The 17,364-nt window shown below is 41.8% G+C and overlaps 1 protein-coding gene across 1 annotated transcript in view; it reads right to left on the reverse strand.

Moving 5' to 3' along the window:
• Positions 1-746: 746 nt before the first annotated feature.
• Positions 747-17,364, reverse strand: part of LOC124595851 (acyl-CoA Delta-9 desaturase) — a 179,931-nt gene continuing 163,313 nt past the window's right edge. Inside the window, exons 6-7 of the mRNA XM_047134758.1 lie at positions 12,379-12,686; positions 747-975 (exon numbers count right to left, since the gene is read on the reverse strand). Of these exons, the coding sequence (XP_046990714.1) occupies positions 12,404-12,686 (283 nt within the window). The 3' untranslated portion in view covers positions 747-975; positions 12,379-12,403. The remainder of the gene's footprint in view (positions 976-12,378; positions 12,687-17,364) is intronic.

The following is a 17,364-nucleotide window of genomic DNA, read 5'->3' on the forward strand; positions in this document are numbered from 1 at the left end:
GCATGTACAGCAACTTTTTTCTTTTTTGGTATAGGTGGTTCCTTCGACTGTATTTGAAGGTCTTGTATTATTTACTGTTGATTTCGGTGCTGTTATGCACCTTCATCAGACTCCCCTATGATAAACTGGACACTTCCACAGTTACTGTCATAATACACCTCAATAGAGGCCGAAAGATGGTCCTTTGCAGAGCCTAAATCGATAGCAAATAAAGCAAGTCATTTAAATAGATTTGAAGGATTCGTTCACACTAACAAAAAGTTAATAGCTTGTGTGTATCTGAAGATGGATATAGCAACACATACAGCAGTTTCTTTATCATAAACAAGGTCTATAAATCGAGCAACCCTCACTTATCTGTATTTTTTGCCAGTACGGAAGCATCAATTGCCTATTTTTCCACAATGTAATTTCTACGTTTTTAACTGCTTCTATAACCTCACCACCATATTTGTGAGTGCAGAATCGCGATCAATTCCACCAGGAACAAAGATATACCACTTACGATTACAAACAGAAATTCAGATAATAATGACGGAAATTGATGTAGGCAACCAGATATTTGCAGGAACGTCTCGTTTTTTTATGTGTTCGTGCACATTCTATTTGCAAATGTGGAGCAATGTGATAGTTCAGGAACATGCATCTTGAACAATGCAAGGCGACTCCCACACCTCTGGCACCAGCCAGACCAACACTACAGGAAATGTGAAGGGTGCCATTAAAAAGTAAAAGCAATTCTAAAATTCTAGGTCAAAATATTTTTATTATAACTTAATCAGAAGGAGAGAGACGGCAATACGGTTTAACACAAAAAAAGTTAGGGCATGGGGGCCAAAAGCAGAGGTTCTAAAGTTGTTGATGGTCTCCAGTAAACAGACCATTGCCTCGATACACTTGGACGATAACCAGTAATCGAGTCCGCTGTTTCCAGTGAATTCTCCAGCTACCTCGTTGATGACATCCTTTGTCAGCCTGAAACACGAAGCAATGAATGTAAGATGTATGTTACACAGATTAGACGTACGTTTTGTTCCAAACATTTATAGTGAGGAGATATGCAAGAATGTAGAATATGTGTAGAATATGTCATAAAACAAGAATACATAATACACAATCACAAAAAAAGAAATATGCGAATGTTCCTTCAACATATCCTAAATGAAATGTTGCTCACGCATCTGGAATAAGTAAAAAAATTAATTATGTTTTCTTTTTAAGGATCAGTAACAAACTGGCCACAAAAATATAAATGTATAATATACTGAGATGCATATGATAATTCTTAGCGTACTTTAGCCATGCATAGTCTAACAGAAAACAGTTTGCAAAACTTACCTACATTGGTAGCATTACTGCACTCAATTTGTGCAGAAGACATTTTACGTAACTGTCAGTTATTTGAATTTATTTATAATATTTATATCAGTTGCTTATACTAGGAAATTAGTTAGTGGAGTAAATCCCTTAGGTTCATCCTATAATTATTTAAACTTTTTATGGCTGCTTGCAAGTTACTGAAAATTCGTGTTCCTGAATAAAGGACAGCTTGGTGGACAAATGTAAGTGATTCTGAGTCGTTATGTAGATTATTCGTATTTATAGTATTGATTCCATGAACTGAGTTGTTCGATTGAACAACACAAATTTCGTTAAGGAGTAAATACCCCTTAAGTGAAAAAAATTGACGCACCACGAATCCCACCGCTGCCCAGGACGTCTCCAGACATGTCTTTCCCGGTCACTGGGGCTCAGCCCGAAGCGGGACTTGTCACTGAAGACAATTCTACTCTAGTCAGTGAGATTCCAGGCTCTGATGACCAATGAAGACGTGTCTGGAGACGCCTCGAAGAGCAGCGGAATACCAACCTGACTGTCACCCATTGCACAGCCCGACGATGATGAATGATGCTCTGGGGCGTCATTTCATTTCATAGCTGAAACACTTTATTGTTATCTGCAGCACCCCTAGAGTACAGTGGTACGTCGATGATATTCTACGCTCTGTTCTGTTGCCTTTCATGGTTATCCGTCCTGGCCTTATATTTCACTAAGATAACGCCCGCCCACAAATGGTGAGAGTTTCTACTGCTTGTCTCGTGCTTGCCAAACCCTACCTTGGCTAGCAATGTCGCCCAATCTCTCTGCTATTTAGAACATGTGGAGCATTATGGGCAGGACCCTCCAATCAGGTCGCAATTTGGGCGATCTAAAGCGCCAATTGGACACAATTGGGCACGATAACCCTCAGGAAGAAATTCAATAACTCTGTCAATGAGTGCCAAGCTGAATAATTGCTTACATAATGCCCATAGGTGGAATGACATGTTACTGGCTTGCTCAATTTGTGAAGCTCTTTCTCTTGAATAAGTCATCCAATTTCTCTGACATTGTAATCATTTGTTTGTCTGTAAGTGTACTTCACATTTACGGATTTCAATCGTATTCGGATAGTTTCTTTATAGTGCGTCGTCTTTTGGGTTCAGAGTGTATTTGGGGAAGCGGTACATAGTATCTAATCCCATGAAAAGGCGTCTGCATGAGGTTCTTTAGTTCACACCCCAAATCATTCGTGATACATGTTTGTAGACACGGGAAACAAAATAAGTAGATTACATTCCACGGATATGACATAGATTTTGCCTCTGTTACATCTCCCCTTTCTCTTATGTTTGGTAACATTTGCATATGCATTTTGAGAAGAGAGTGGCACATGGATGTGTTGTTATGAGAGTGGGTACCGTCTGTTTTTGCAAAACACATATTCTTCTAACGTTAGTTTAGTGCCCCTGACAGTTAGTAGCCCAAAGTTCCTTGAAACGTTTCGTAGTTTCCATCCCGTCCAGAACAACAAGAGTGTTAGTGGAGTCATACGCCTAAAAAATTTTGCCCCAGGTAGCAAATCTCAAACAACCAATTTTTTCTCCGCGACTACCAGAGCTATGCCGGAACGGACGCACCAACATAAATCCGATAGAAAATATACAGGTTATTTCACTATTATAGGTGAAATCGATATGAGCCGATTCGTTGAAGGCGTAATTAGGGTCACATGAACAGCAGAGACTGTAAAACGGTTTTCGAGGAAGCTAGTCAGCCCGAAATGTGCCAACTTGCAGTGTTTTACTCAACAATAAATTCGAAACAACCAGCTAAAGAGCAACGGAAATTCGCGCGCAAGAAAAACAACAAATACAAAGTACGTTACAGCACAAAACAGTGTTACGGTGATTGCAGTCCCTGTATTAAACAAGGGTTTTTAGACTAAAATTGCTTAGAACTTTGCAACCCTGGACCTGAAGCAAGTTAGCACGGTATGTTAGGAAACAGCATGCAAGAAGCAATAAAACAGGTCGTCTTTGTAGTAAGCATTAATTCTAACCATTGACACAGAAATCGCATTTTTCGGTGGAAAATGAGTAGGTGTTTGTCTGGAAGTTGGGCATCCCTCATTACTCTAGTGCATTTCGTGTGAACTGCTATTCTAGAAGTCAGTGACACTCACAAGGGATGCATCCATCCAACGAGTCACAGATTTTGCTCATCTTTCGCACGGTTTTGATATATACTTAGCTGTAACAAATACATTAGTACGATGCGTTTCTCAAGCCTTGTTGGGAAATCTAGGTTTGGAAGTTTTACGGGCCTGTTGAAGCCCATAAGAGACCGCATGCATACTTCATTTGAATTTCGTCATTCTTTCTTATCTATCTTGCATCTATCACTTGTATCGTTGTAACAGGAGCAACGTGCTGTTGTGCTTTTCTTCGCAGCCGAAGAAACACCACCAGTAGATATCCATCGGGGAATGAAGAATGTGTATGGAGCAGCATGTCTGTCGAAAATTACCATTGTGAAGTGGTGCTCCAAGTTCATGCTGGGTAGTGCTGTTTCATAATAGTGCACGTTCTCGTGTCGCAAGTGTCGTGACGCAGAAGTTACACCAACGCAAGTAGAAGACACATGAGCCCTATAGTCCTGACCTCTCCCCTACGCGATTATCACGACCTCCATCGTCAGGCCACAAGTGGCCCATAGGGACCATCCGACCGCCATGTCATCCTCAGTTGAGGATGCGGATAGGAGGGGCGTGTGGTCAGCACACCACTCTCCCGGTCGTTATGATGGTTTTCTGTGACTGGAGCCGCTACTAGTCGGTCAAGTAGCTCCTCAATTGGCATCACGAGGCTGAGTGCACCCCGAAAAATGGCAACAGCGCATGGCGGCCTGGATGGTCACCCATCCAAGTGCCGACCACGCCCGACAGCGCTTAACTTCGGTGATCTCACGGGAAGCGGTGGATCCACTGCGGCAAGCCCGTTGCCTATCATGACCTCGGTCCCCTAAAAAAGGCCTTGAAGGGTAGACGATTGCTGTCGGACGAGTATATGCAGCAGGCAGTCACGAACTTCTTCACGTGGCAGAACAAAGTGCTGTACCAAAAGGGTTTCTTCAACACGGTGCATCGGTGGGATGATTGCCTCAGTGCTCTCAGAGATTTTGCCTGATTCGCGTACCGATACTGGGCTGCACGTTCTTCAAACGGAAACTTTTTGATCGCCCCTTATATTTATTCACAATCGCGATTTCTGCCTATTACACAGTGCAACAATGAAAATGTAAATCGTACGAAAATAGCCAATTCCTATCATTTCTAATGTGGTGATCGCGAGTATCACAAAGAGAATTCAAAATTAGCTCTAGTTTTCATTTTACACTGTTTTATTACGATGAGATCATTATATACGGATTTTTATGTTAAGTTTAAAATCAAATATTATAATGGTTTGTCAAAGTCATAATAACTAGTAACAATGGATTATATCATTGTCCCTGATCTAACTTGTGTGCAATATTTTGGATATAAACATTTTGATACCAATTTTAGTGGTCTTTTTTTTCTCCCTCTTCTTCAATTTCAGTGACTTTATTAATGCGTGTAACAATTTTTGCACATTTGTTTCCAGATTAACTACCAGTTGTTCAAGTTGACTGCTGTTGAAGTGAACAAAAATGCCACGAGTTTCTGTTTACAGTGCTGACACATTTTGCTATGTGTGTGGAGAAGTGACATTTGCTTCACAAAAACAGCAAATAACTCCATTGATTAAAAAAGCTTACAGTTGTTATGTTGGGTGCAAAACAGGTGATCAGGATAAATCCTGGGCTCCACATGTGATCTGCAACACTTGTGCCAGCAACCTCAGGACTTGGATGCATGGGAAAGGACGTTCAATGCCCTTTACAGTGCTCATGATATGGCGTGAGCCAACCAACCATGTCAATGACTGCTACTTTTGTATGGTTCCTCCTATCCAAAAGGGAATATAAGAAGAAGAAGCGGACAGTGATCTACCCCAACATTCCATCTGCCATATGTCCAGTTCTACATGGGGAAGGATTGCCAATACCTGAACCACCGACAGAGTATGAGATTGCTTCTGATGGGGACTCTGAACGTCCAGAACCATGTACATCACAAGATCCAGAGTTTCTTCCAAATATATCATCAACTGATGATCCTCAAAAATTGTATCAAAATGAGTTAAGTGAGCTCATTAGAGATTTGGAGCTCTCTAAAGCTAAGGCTGAGATTTTAGCATCAAGATTGCAGCAGCGCAATTTTCTGGAAAGCAATGTAATGTTCCATTCTACCGCAGAAGAGAGCAACAATTCACTCGTTTTTTTAATACGCAGGATAGTCTTGTGGCACTTGTAGACATAAATGGTGTAATGAAAGCTCTCAGAATTAATTACAACGGTGATGAATGGAGAATCTTTATTGATTCGTGAAAGTTGAGCTTAAAAGCAGAGCTTTTACATATTGGTAATGAGCTTCCTTCTATTCCAGTTGGGCATAGTGTGTATATGAAAAAGTCATACCAAAAGGTGAAAATTTTACTAGAAATCATCAAGTATAATGACTCTCAATGGCAGATCTGTGGTGACTTGAACATGGTTGCTCTACTATTAGATATTGTGGCATGATATTTTTCATGCCTCGTGCAAAGTGATATCAAAAGTGCACGAGAGTTTTTTTTTTGGTCATGTGTTGTTTTTTTATCTTTGCCGTAAGGCTATAGAGTCTCCTAGTTTTTGTTACTTCTCTGTTGTTTTTTTAGTTTCATCTCATTGTGAGTTTTTGCGAATAAATATTTTTTCGTTAACTCATTATACCGGACGGCTATGCAATTATATGTTGTAGGCAAGTCGCCTACAATATGCAGTTACAGTATACTAAATATTGCTGCTTTCTCTGTGAATGTAATAGCCGAGCTCATGCATCTCATTACAATAAACATGAATGGCCCACCAGAAAATCTCTTCAACCAGGTATAAAGAACATTAAGAGCGAACCTCTAGTACAACCTAAAATGATTCTGCTCCTGCCCTTGCACATGAAGTCGGGTCTCATGAAAAACTTTGTTAAGGGAATTAACAAAGATGGTGACACGTTTAAGTATTCAAGGTAAGAATTCCCTTACTTAAATGATGCCAAAGTAAAGGAGGGCATCTTTGTAGGCCCACTGTTTTGAGAACATTTTGGAGACCATACTTTTGATGGAATCATACAATGTGATGAGAAGCATGCATGGGAATGTTTTAAGACAGTCTGTTTACAGTTCTTAGTGAACATACGAGTAATGAGAAACAAGGAGTTTGTGGATATCATGTAGTCATCTTATGAAAAGGTTGCAACATGTCATTGAAAATGCATTTCTTATATAGTCATCTGGACTTCTTCCCCAAAGATTGTGGTGCAGTAAGTCATGAACAGATATTGCCATATTTGAGAAGAAGTATGCCGGAAAGTGGAGCCCTACTATTTTAGCAGATTATTGCTGGACTTTCATAAGGGATGTTCCCGAGTATGTTTATAAACGTCAAACCAAGCGAAAACGGTCATCTTCTGAATTTATCTCTGAACAAAATATGTAATTGTATATACTGTACATATGAACATTTAACATTTGTAATCCTTTATATACATTTGTGACCAGTTAATTCATATACTTTCTTTTGTGTTTTCATAGTTCGGTACAAAGTAGACTTACAAAGTATTTTCATTTGTGTAATAGTATCTTCAATTTTTCTTAATATTTTACTTTTGTACTTCCAGAATGGCACTGAAACTTATCAGCGCATAACACATAACATAATTCAAGTAATTATTCACTTAAAATTTGTTATGCTGAATCTTGGAACATGAATGCATATTTAGTTAATGAGTTATTTATACAAAAATGTAGATTACCTTTAAAAAAATTAGAGCTAAATATTTATGAAGATGCTCGAACAGTCCACGGGTATATTGCCCGTTGGGCATTATGAACCGGCAGTATACCCGTGGACTGTTCGAGCAACAAATACGCTGGGAGAAACTGAAGAATCACATTTATGAAGATGATGATTTTGTATCATTTTATACTGAAATAAACACAACTAACTCAAAATCGTGCAATTTACTCACTTTCACTTCAAATTTGTTGTTCAGTGCTATGCCATTCTCAAGTGAAAGATGTAATATTCGTCATTTACATAAATAGCAGTAACATCACCCCTCTCTTCCCCCTCCCCCCCCCCCCTCCGCACCCACCATTCTTTAAAGAATCGATGTTCCACATATAAAACAGCTTCAAATGTTTGATTACTTTACAAATGAGTTAATGTGTAAAATATTAAATGTTAAGAATTCAAGTGAAAAAATTATATAGAATGAGCTTTGAAATTACACACATCAAAAAAAGTTTTGCATTACCCCAGTTTCTAGAACTCGTGAAGATAGACGTTGACTGTGGATATTGTATCACAGACACAGTCCCTTTGATGTTCAGAGGTGTCACTAAACCCGCCCAAAGATGTGTCTGCATGTCAGTAGAGGACGGATCAAGCTGGTGGGGGCTCTGTAATGGTCTGGGGAGTGTGCAGTTGAAGTGATATGGGTCCCCTGATAAGTCTACATATGGCTCTGGCAGGTGACACGTACGCAAGCATCCATTCATGCCCATTGTGCATTCTGACGGAGTTGGGCAATTCCAGCGGGACAATGCGACACCCCACACGTCCAGAGTTACAGAGTAGCTCCAGTTGTTACAGAGTAGCTACGGGAACACTCACTCTTCTGAGTTTAAACACTTCCGCTGGCCACCAAACTCCCCTGACATGACCATTATTGAGCATAGCTGGGATGGCTAGCAACGTGCTGTTCGGAAGAGATCTCCACCCCCTAGTACTCTCAAGGATTTAGGGACAACCCTGCAGGATTCATGGTGACAGTTCCCTCCAGCACTACTTCAGACATCAGTCGAGGCCGGCCGATGTGGCCGAGCGGTTCTAGGGGCTTCAGTCTGGAACCCCGGGACCGCTACGGTCGCAGGTTCGAATCCCGCCTCGGGCATGGATGTTTGTGATGTTCTTAGGTTAGTTAGGTTTAAGTAGTTCCAAGTTCTAGGGGACTGATGACCTTTGATGTTAAGTCCCATAGTGCTCAGAGCCATTTGAACCATTTTGAACCATCAGTTGAGGCTACGCCACATCATGTTGCTGCAATTCTGAGTGCTCGTGGGGGCCCTACACCATATTAGACAGGTGTACCAATTTCTTTGGCTCTTCAGTGTATCTCCAACTGCGCAAACATGAGTTTTCGCGCCTTAACACGGGCCCCTCGAGAAAAACGGTCCGCGCAACGAACTTGTGATGTCACACTAAAGTGCACGTCATTTATGTTGGTGGCCGAGTTTAGGTTCGTTCTGCGCATCTGACGTCATAAAACACAGTCAGCCAATGAACAGAGAACGACGTTGCCAGATCTCGACTGCAGTGCAGAGCACAGACGAGTGTCCTCAGTTTTAGAAACGTTCAGTCATAAATAAAGTAATAGAACAAAAGCAATGTCTTGATAGCAGACTTTCTTTAATAGAATGGTTGGAAAAAGCATTCTTTATACCAATTGATTCATATTCTATTAATTATTTAAACCAAACAAGCAATAAGACTCCTCATTCAGGCGATAGCAAGGAAAGGTGTTTGTATCAATCTCACGAACCGCTTTTTCGCAATAAAGAACAGCGGTAATTGTTTATCCTATTGTACTTTGACGAAGCGTGAGTAATTCATAGTCATACCAACAGTGTTTGTCAGTATTTTGCGTGACGTGTTATAGTCCTCATGGCATTATGTAGTCACAGGACGTGCGTTAGCGTAACGGTTAAGGTGTTGGGCTGCTATGTGAAAGGTTGTGAGTCCAATCCTTGTGCAGTGCTTAATACTTTCTTTACTTAAAAACAATATTGAAGTGCCTTACCTCACGAATTTTATTCGCTTGAATGTAATTTTTTGAAATTTCTAGTGCTTTATCTCTTCATTAACCCTTTCGCTGCTGCAGACACGCGCTTCCCGCATTCCGCGCTGTGCGCAATTTTGTCATCACTGCACTGCTCGCCTGAGCAGACACATTGTGTTCCCACTGCTTTGGCACACTTATCGTTCGGTTTCACAAAAACTATTTGGCCCAAAAATTTGATTTTTACACGTCTTCTTGACTGATACCTTCCCCCCATAAATGACTTAATTTTGTTTCGATGTTCAACGCAGTTATTGCGCAGCGTTAAATGTAGTAAACCATCGCACGAAATTTTGAAGAGTTTGCAGGTCCATAGAGTATACTTTCCGTATGGTCGATTTTAGTTGCCACAATGTTGAGAATGAAATGTGGACAAGATACCTAAATTTCATATAAAATTTACTGTATAACAATATCTCATTTAATTTAAGTACGACATAGGTGTCGTATGTAATATTGAGAAATATTCCGTCTTTCGCGACTGTAATAAAAGTATTATTTACACCGGACGCGTTTGACTTTATTTTAAAGCACTTCAATCAAGGAAAGGTATGGCACATACACAATGGTACTCATGTTCTCTTTCTTGTTTTTGTTCCACAGTCGCAGTTTTACCAATGGTATTGAAATATATTCCTCTTCTGCAACTGTAATAAGCGACTTATTTAGACCAGACGCTTTTCTCTCTTTTGAAGCGTTATCAGTGGACAGTATTTTGTCTCCTCCATTGTCAAGTCACCTTTCGTAGTTTTGTGCTGCGGTAACACAATATTCAACGTTTGTGTTGGCTGATCAGTGTTTTAGCAAATAAATGCTGTTTGTGTGTGCCACACACAAAAATTATATTTGACATAGCTCAGAGGACTTCACTGACAGATGGTATGTTCAAGTCCTAATGTTTTTGTAAGTCCACAGTTTCGTTTAATGTATTTTGTCACCTTTCTTTTGACTGATTGAAGTGCTTCAAAATAAAGCCAAATGTGCCCGGTGTAAAAAGAACTTTTGTTACAGTCGCGAAAGATGGAATATTTCTCAATATTACATACGACACCTATGTGATACTTAAATTAAATGAGATATTGTTATACAGTAAATTTTATATGAAATTTGGGTATCTTGTCCACATTTCATTCTCAACATTGTGGCAACTAAAATCGACCATACGGAAAGTATACTCTATGGACTTTTACCTCTGCAAACTCTTCAAAATTTCGTGCAATGGCTTACTACATTTAATGCTGCATAATAACTGCGTTGAACATCGAAACAAAATTAAGTCATTTATGGGGGAAGGTATCAATCAAGAAGATGTGTGAAAATCTAATTTTTGGGCCAAATAGTTTTTGTGTAATCGAATGATAAGAGTGTCAAAGCAGTCGGAACACCATGTGTCTGCACAGGCGAGCAGTACAGTGACAAAATCGTGCACAGCGCGGAATGCGGGGAGCACGTCTGTGTAGCAGCGAAAAGGTTAATGCGGCCGTGGTGGCTTTACTTGATAAACAGCGCGCTCCCCCCTAAACGTAAGCTTGCGAACTGTACTATACTATGGCGCTGCTTCTCTTGGCGCATGCGTCGTGTGCAACTGGCAACACAGCAATCTCCCGCGTCTGGGCGGGCATACGCGAGCCGCCAAGATAAAAGAATTGAACTATAGTCGCCTTGCCCGGCAGCACAGCGAACGCACGGACCACGTGAAATCAATATGTCTAGGAAAAGGTATCCGCTAGGAGTATTAACTTTGTCGTGTGCTATGGAGAGTTTGCATGCATTTAAAAACTCGTCTGAAATCGTAATTCGCTCCCCGTCCGTGTCGCCCGCTGGTTCTCGTAAGAGAGGGAGGGCCATAGACACGGGTTCCCAGGTGGATGCCATGTTTCTTGACTTCCGCAATGCGTTTGATACAGTTCCCCACATTCGTTTAATGAACAAAGTAAGAGCATATGGACTATCAGACCAATTGCGTGATTGGATTGAAGAGTTCCTAGATAACAGAACGCAGCATGTCATTCACAATGAAGAGAAGTGTTCCGAAGTAAGAGTGATTTCAGGTGTGCCGCAGGGGAGTGTCGTAGGACCGTTGCTATTCACAATATACATAAATGACCTTGTGGATAACATTGGAAGTTCACTGAGGCTTTTTGCGGATGATGCTGTGGTACAGCGAGAGGTTGTAACAATGGAAAATTGTACCGAAATGCAGGAAGGTCTGCAACGAATTGACGCATAGTGTAGGGAATGGCAATTTAATCTCAATGTAGACAACTGTAATGTGCTGCAGATACACAGAAAGAAAGATCCTTTATCATTTAGCTACAATATAGCAGGTCGGCAACTGGAAGCAGTTAATTCCATAAATTATCTGGGAGTAGGCATTAGGAGTGATTTAAAATGGAATGATGATATAAAGCTGATCGTCGTAAATCAGATGCCGGACTAAGATTCATTGGAAGAATCCTAAGGAAATGCGATCCGAAAACAAAGGAAGTAGGTTACAGTACACTTGTACGCCCACTGCCTGAATACTGCTCACCAGTGTGGGATCCATGCCAGATATGGTCGATAGAAGAGATAGAGAAGATCCAATGGAGAGCAGCGCGCTTCGTTACAGGATCATTTAGTAATCGCGAAAGCGCTACGGAGATGATAGATAAACTCCAGTGGAAAACTCTGCAGGAGAGACGCTCAGTAGCTAGGTACGCGCTTTTATTGAAGTTTCGAGAACATACCTTCACCGAGGAGTCAATCAGTATATTGCTCCCTCCTCGGTATATCTCGCGAAGAGGCCATGAGGATAAAATTAGAGAGATTAGAGCCCACACAGAGGCATACCGACAATCTTTCTTTCGACGAACAGTACGAGACTGGAATAGAAGGGAGAACCGATATACTCAAAGTATCCTCTGGCTTGCGGAGTATGGATGTAGATGTAGATGTAGACCTGTAGTGTCACTGGCTGCAACGCATGCGCGGCGGCCAGTCTTCCTCGCAGACCTCGCCACAGCGTCGTTAAGTGACGGGCGTTTGGAACCCACCTGGACAAAGTAGAGGCGGGCCGCCCTACTGCAGGAAGAGCGACTGCTTGGCGACGCGGCGACTCTCCTCCTCGAGCGCGGAGACGATGTCGTCGGAGGCGGCGAGCGCGCGGCGCACGGCGTCGCGGCCCACGGTGCGCAGCCCCCACGCCCAGCCCAGCGCCACCCACACGCGGATCGCCGTCGTCACGCAGTCGTCGTCGTACGAGCCGAACTCGCCTGTGCGGTAGTCCCACGGCAGCAGGTAGTGGTACTGCGGCCAGTGCGTCCGGTTCAGGAAGAACACCAGGTTAGAGTCCACCGAGTACCTGTCGGCAGACCACACACGTTCCTGTTGTAAGTAGGCTGTTTAGGGCTTTATGTTCGTAACGCCACGTAGCGCTCTGTATGAAAATCGCTGGCTGTGATGTGTGCAGTCTGCGGTTGGTTGGCATTGTTGTAATATTCGCTATTGTAGTGTTGGGCAGCTGGATGTGAACAGCGCGTAGCGTTGCGCAGTTGGAGGTGAGCCGCCAGCAATGGTGGATGTGGGGAGAGAGATGGCGGAGTTTTGAGAATGGATGATTTGGACGTGTGTCCATCAGAGAGAGTAATTTTGTAAGACTGGATGTCACGAACTGATATATATATCGGGGCGGTTAGTAGACCCGCAACCGAGCGCCTCCCCAGGTGGCGGATAGGGGAATGCCTCCTAGATATAGGTGGTACCGAGGAAATGAAATACTCGGGGCGGACCAAAACTACTAGTAGCGTCTGTTCCCACAGTGGGCGGCTACAAAAGACGTCTGCTCCACATGTCAGTGGCGGCCTCAACCAACCTCCTGATCTGGAAAGTCAGGTTGTACTCGGCAGCATGCCATACATCCAACTACTAAACATCATGATGGTACAACGAGAAAAATCTCATTACTCCGGGCCCCAGTCAATAGACTGGGATTGTCGTGAGCATCGGATTCCGGGGGCTCACGGACATCATGAGAAGAATCGGAGCTTCTCAAACTCCCTCAAGACCAAACGCAAACACTACATCGGCACACTCAACGTGAACACACTGATGAAGACAGGAAAGATGAAACAACTGACAGACACTCTCGAAAAATTTCAAATCAAAATATGTGCACTGCAAGAAACACGATTCACAGACGAAGACCATTTCAACACGGAGAATTTCAGAATATACAAAGGAAAACCATCGAGACAACTGAAAAACCTAAGGCTTTTTGGCACAGGATTTGCAGTACACAGGTCCATCACGGACAGCATAATCGACTTTTCGTCACCAAACGAAAGAATCAGCACCATCACAGTGAAATCAGCCAATAAATCCTACACAATAATCAACGCACATGCACCAACTAATGACTACAACAGGAAAAACCCGGACGAAATTGATGACTTCTGGACGACAATGGAAGAAACTATCAGAAAAATTCCTGCACATAGAGTCAAAATAATACTGGGAGACTTCAACGCCAAACTCGGAAAAGAAAAGATATACAGACATATCACAGGAAAACATACTCCACACAAGGACACCAACAAAAACGGAAAACATCTGATAGACTTTTGCAAAAGCCACGACCTCGCCATTATGTCAACAAAATTCAAGAAACCAACACGAAAACTTACCACATGGAAATTCCCCAGCGGAAAGCAAGAACTACAAATCGACCACGTAATAGTGCAGAAAGACTCACAAAAAGAAATTTTGAACATAGACACCCGTAAAGGCTACTTCGACTCAGACCACCACCTACTACAGATCAGGATTCGTCCTTTGCCCAAGAAAAAGCTCCAGAAGAACAAAATTGTTAGACCAGATCCAGAATACGTTACTTTAAACCAGACACAAATATTACACAAAATTAAAATGGAGAAAACGACAGACTGGACACAACTTTCACGAAGAATCCGAGAGGCCATGAAACTAGCACAAGCACCACGAACACGGAAACACCGTTGGTGGAAGCACACATGTGACCAAGCTATTGACCAACGAATCAGTGCATGGAAAAAATTTAGTTGCCATAAATCCCAAGAGAATTGGATGAACTTCTTGAAAACACAGAAGCAATCAAGCAAAATCATTCGCAGTGAAAAACGACGGTATGACAAACGGCGACTGACAGAGATCGAATCAGACTTCATGAAGAACAATACAAGAAACTTCTACAGAACGTTCAGAGAAAATATGACTGGATATCAACCACCCAACTTGTGCTTCAGAAGACCGGATGGAACCCTAGAAACCAATACCAAAAACAATTGTGACATTCTGGCAAAGTACTTTGAAAAACTGCTCAACACGGACCCCCCCATGGAAGAAATGATGACAGAAACGAGCACATACAATCCAGATAGTGAACCTCCAACTCTAGAAGAAGTTAAAGAAATAATAAAGTCACTCAAGAATCGTAGAGCACCAGGAGAAGATGGCATCATCGCGGAAATCTGGAAGTTACAAGACCCAGAACTCACCAAAGACATCCACAGGATCTTGGAAGACATCTGGAAGACCATGAAAATTCCTGACGACTGGAAAACTGCCCTGATACACCCACTACACAAAAAAGGTGACAAGACTAACCCGAACAACTACAGAGGAATATCCCTACTACCGGTCACATACAAGATCCTCTCTAAAGCTTTACTGAACAGACTAGAATGCCAAACCGACCACTTGATTGGGGAATACCAAGCAGGCTTCCGTAAAGGGCGGTCTTGTGCGGAACAAATTTGGAACCTGAAAATGATTTTACAACACAAACAGAACCTGATCATTACCTTTGTTGACTTCAAAAAGGCGTACGACTCTATCGACCGGAAAACTCTCTTCAAAATTCTAGCAGAATACAAAGTAGACAACAAAACACGGGCTATCATAGAGCAAACTTTAACCAACACGACCTCCAAAGTAAAGTTCTGTGGGGAACTATCAGAGCCCTTTGAAATTCGCACAGGTGTCCGACAAGGCGATGGCCTCTCACCTCTCCTTTTCAATCTGGTGTTAGATAAGGTCATAAAAGAATGGGAAACATCACAACAGGGGATAACCTTAGGAAACCTACAGATTAAATGCCTGGCTTTTGCAGACGATTTGGCGATTGTCACGAAAGGTATAAAGGAAACAAAAGACGCTATTGAAAAACTGCACGAAATCGCTTCCAAAACTGGACTACAGATCTCTTACGAAAAGACACAGTTTATGAGCACAAAGAAACTCTCATCTCTGAACACAAAGTATGGCACGATTTACAAAACAGCAAACTTCAAATACCTCGGTGAAACACTACAAATGAGTGGACATAACAGAGACTCAAATGAAGAAAGAAAGACTAAACTGGACAAGGCATACAAAGTAGTGTGGAATCATTACAACAAGAAGTCTATCTCACAAAAAGCCAAATTACGCCATTACGACACGGTGGTGCTCCCCGAGGCACTATATGCAGCAGAGACCACACTAATCCGAGGGCATACACGTATCAGACAATTAGAAAAAGTAGAACGGAAAATACTTAGGAAAATATTTGGCGCAACTAACAACAATGGAATATGGATCAAGAAACCTACAGAGGAACTGTACAAACATACAGAGACAATCACAGAAAAGATTAGAAAACGCAGACTACAATTCTATGGACACCTATACAGAATGCCATCACACAGGCTGACCAAACAGATCTTTGACTGGGTAACCACTAGAAACAACAAATGGGTGGCAGAGGTAGAAAACGACCTGAACCAGCTCAACATAACAGCAGACACAATAAACGACAGAATAAAGTTCAGAAACATCATTAAGAAAAGTAAACTACATGAGATACAATGCGACAAACGAACAGGCATAAAATGGACCGAAGAACGCAAGCAAGATCACAGCCAGAAGATGAAAGAAATATGGGCAACCAAAAAGGCAATCAAGATGAAGCCGAAGACACGAAGCCGACAAGAAGCATGGACAGAGGACCGGAAACAGAAACACAGCGAGCGAATGAGGGAAGTTTGGGCAGCAAGGAAGGCAGCAAAAGGAACTGGCCATGTAGTTTAGTCCAAATGCGCTCTTTAAGGGCAAAACACCAATAATATATATATATATATATATATATATATATATATATATATATATATATATATATATATATATAAAATGACTTTTCAACACTGTTAAAGTAAATACATTGTTTCTTCTCTATCAAAATCTTTCATTTGCTAACTATGCCTATCAGTAGCTAGTCTCTTCAGTAGTTAGAATCTTTTATGTATCTGGCAGTATTGGCGCTCGCTGTATTGGAGTAGTTCGAGTAACGAAGATTTTTGTGAGGTAAGTGATTCGTGAAAGGTTTAGGTTATTGTTAGTCAGGGCCATTCTTTTGTAGGGCTTATTGAAAGTCAGATTGCGTTGCGCTAAAAATATTGTGTGTCACTTTAGTGATGATCAGAATAAGTAAAGAGAGAAATGTCTGAGTACGTTCAGTTTTGCTCAGCTGTTTGAAAATCAAATAACGAAAGGGGTTTATCAGCACAATCATTCAAAATTTTTTTCTAAGGGGAGGTTTCAGTGTCTCTAACTCGAGCACTGCTCAACTAACTCGATGCCACACATACGGCGGTTCTATGGGTACGTAAACTTTCCCATTGCTCTCGTCAGCTCTGCAACCGGATCGTACAATCACCTTGACACGATACTTCAGCAATTTTTCTTCAGGTGAGAACGCTGTTTGCTAAATCTCACCGCAACTGACTCTTGCTGCACGCGGCGAACCTTTTAAAACATAAGCGGAAAATGCTCCTATCGGATCACAAAAAAGGCTAATCCACATCTGAATGCTCTGAATGAAAAGTGAGGCACCAGCTGCCTCAATCTACTTCCCTCGGCTTCTTTAACAATTTTCCCAAAAAATTCGGCTTCAGAACATATTGGCGCTCTATTTAACATGCAACTCACCTCTCACTCCCACAAGCTCCCCTAATTGAACGAGGTTC

This window comes from Schistocerca americana, chromosome 2, assembly GCF_021461395.2.
Source record: "Schistocerca americana isolate TAMUIC-IGC-003095 chromosome 2, iqSchAmer2.1, whole genome shotgun sequence".
NCBI lineage: Eukaryota > Metazoa > Arthropoda > Insecta > Orthoptera > Acrididae > Schistocerca > Schistocerca americana.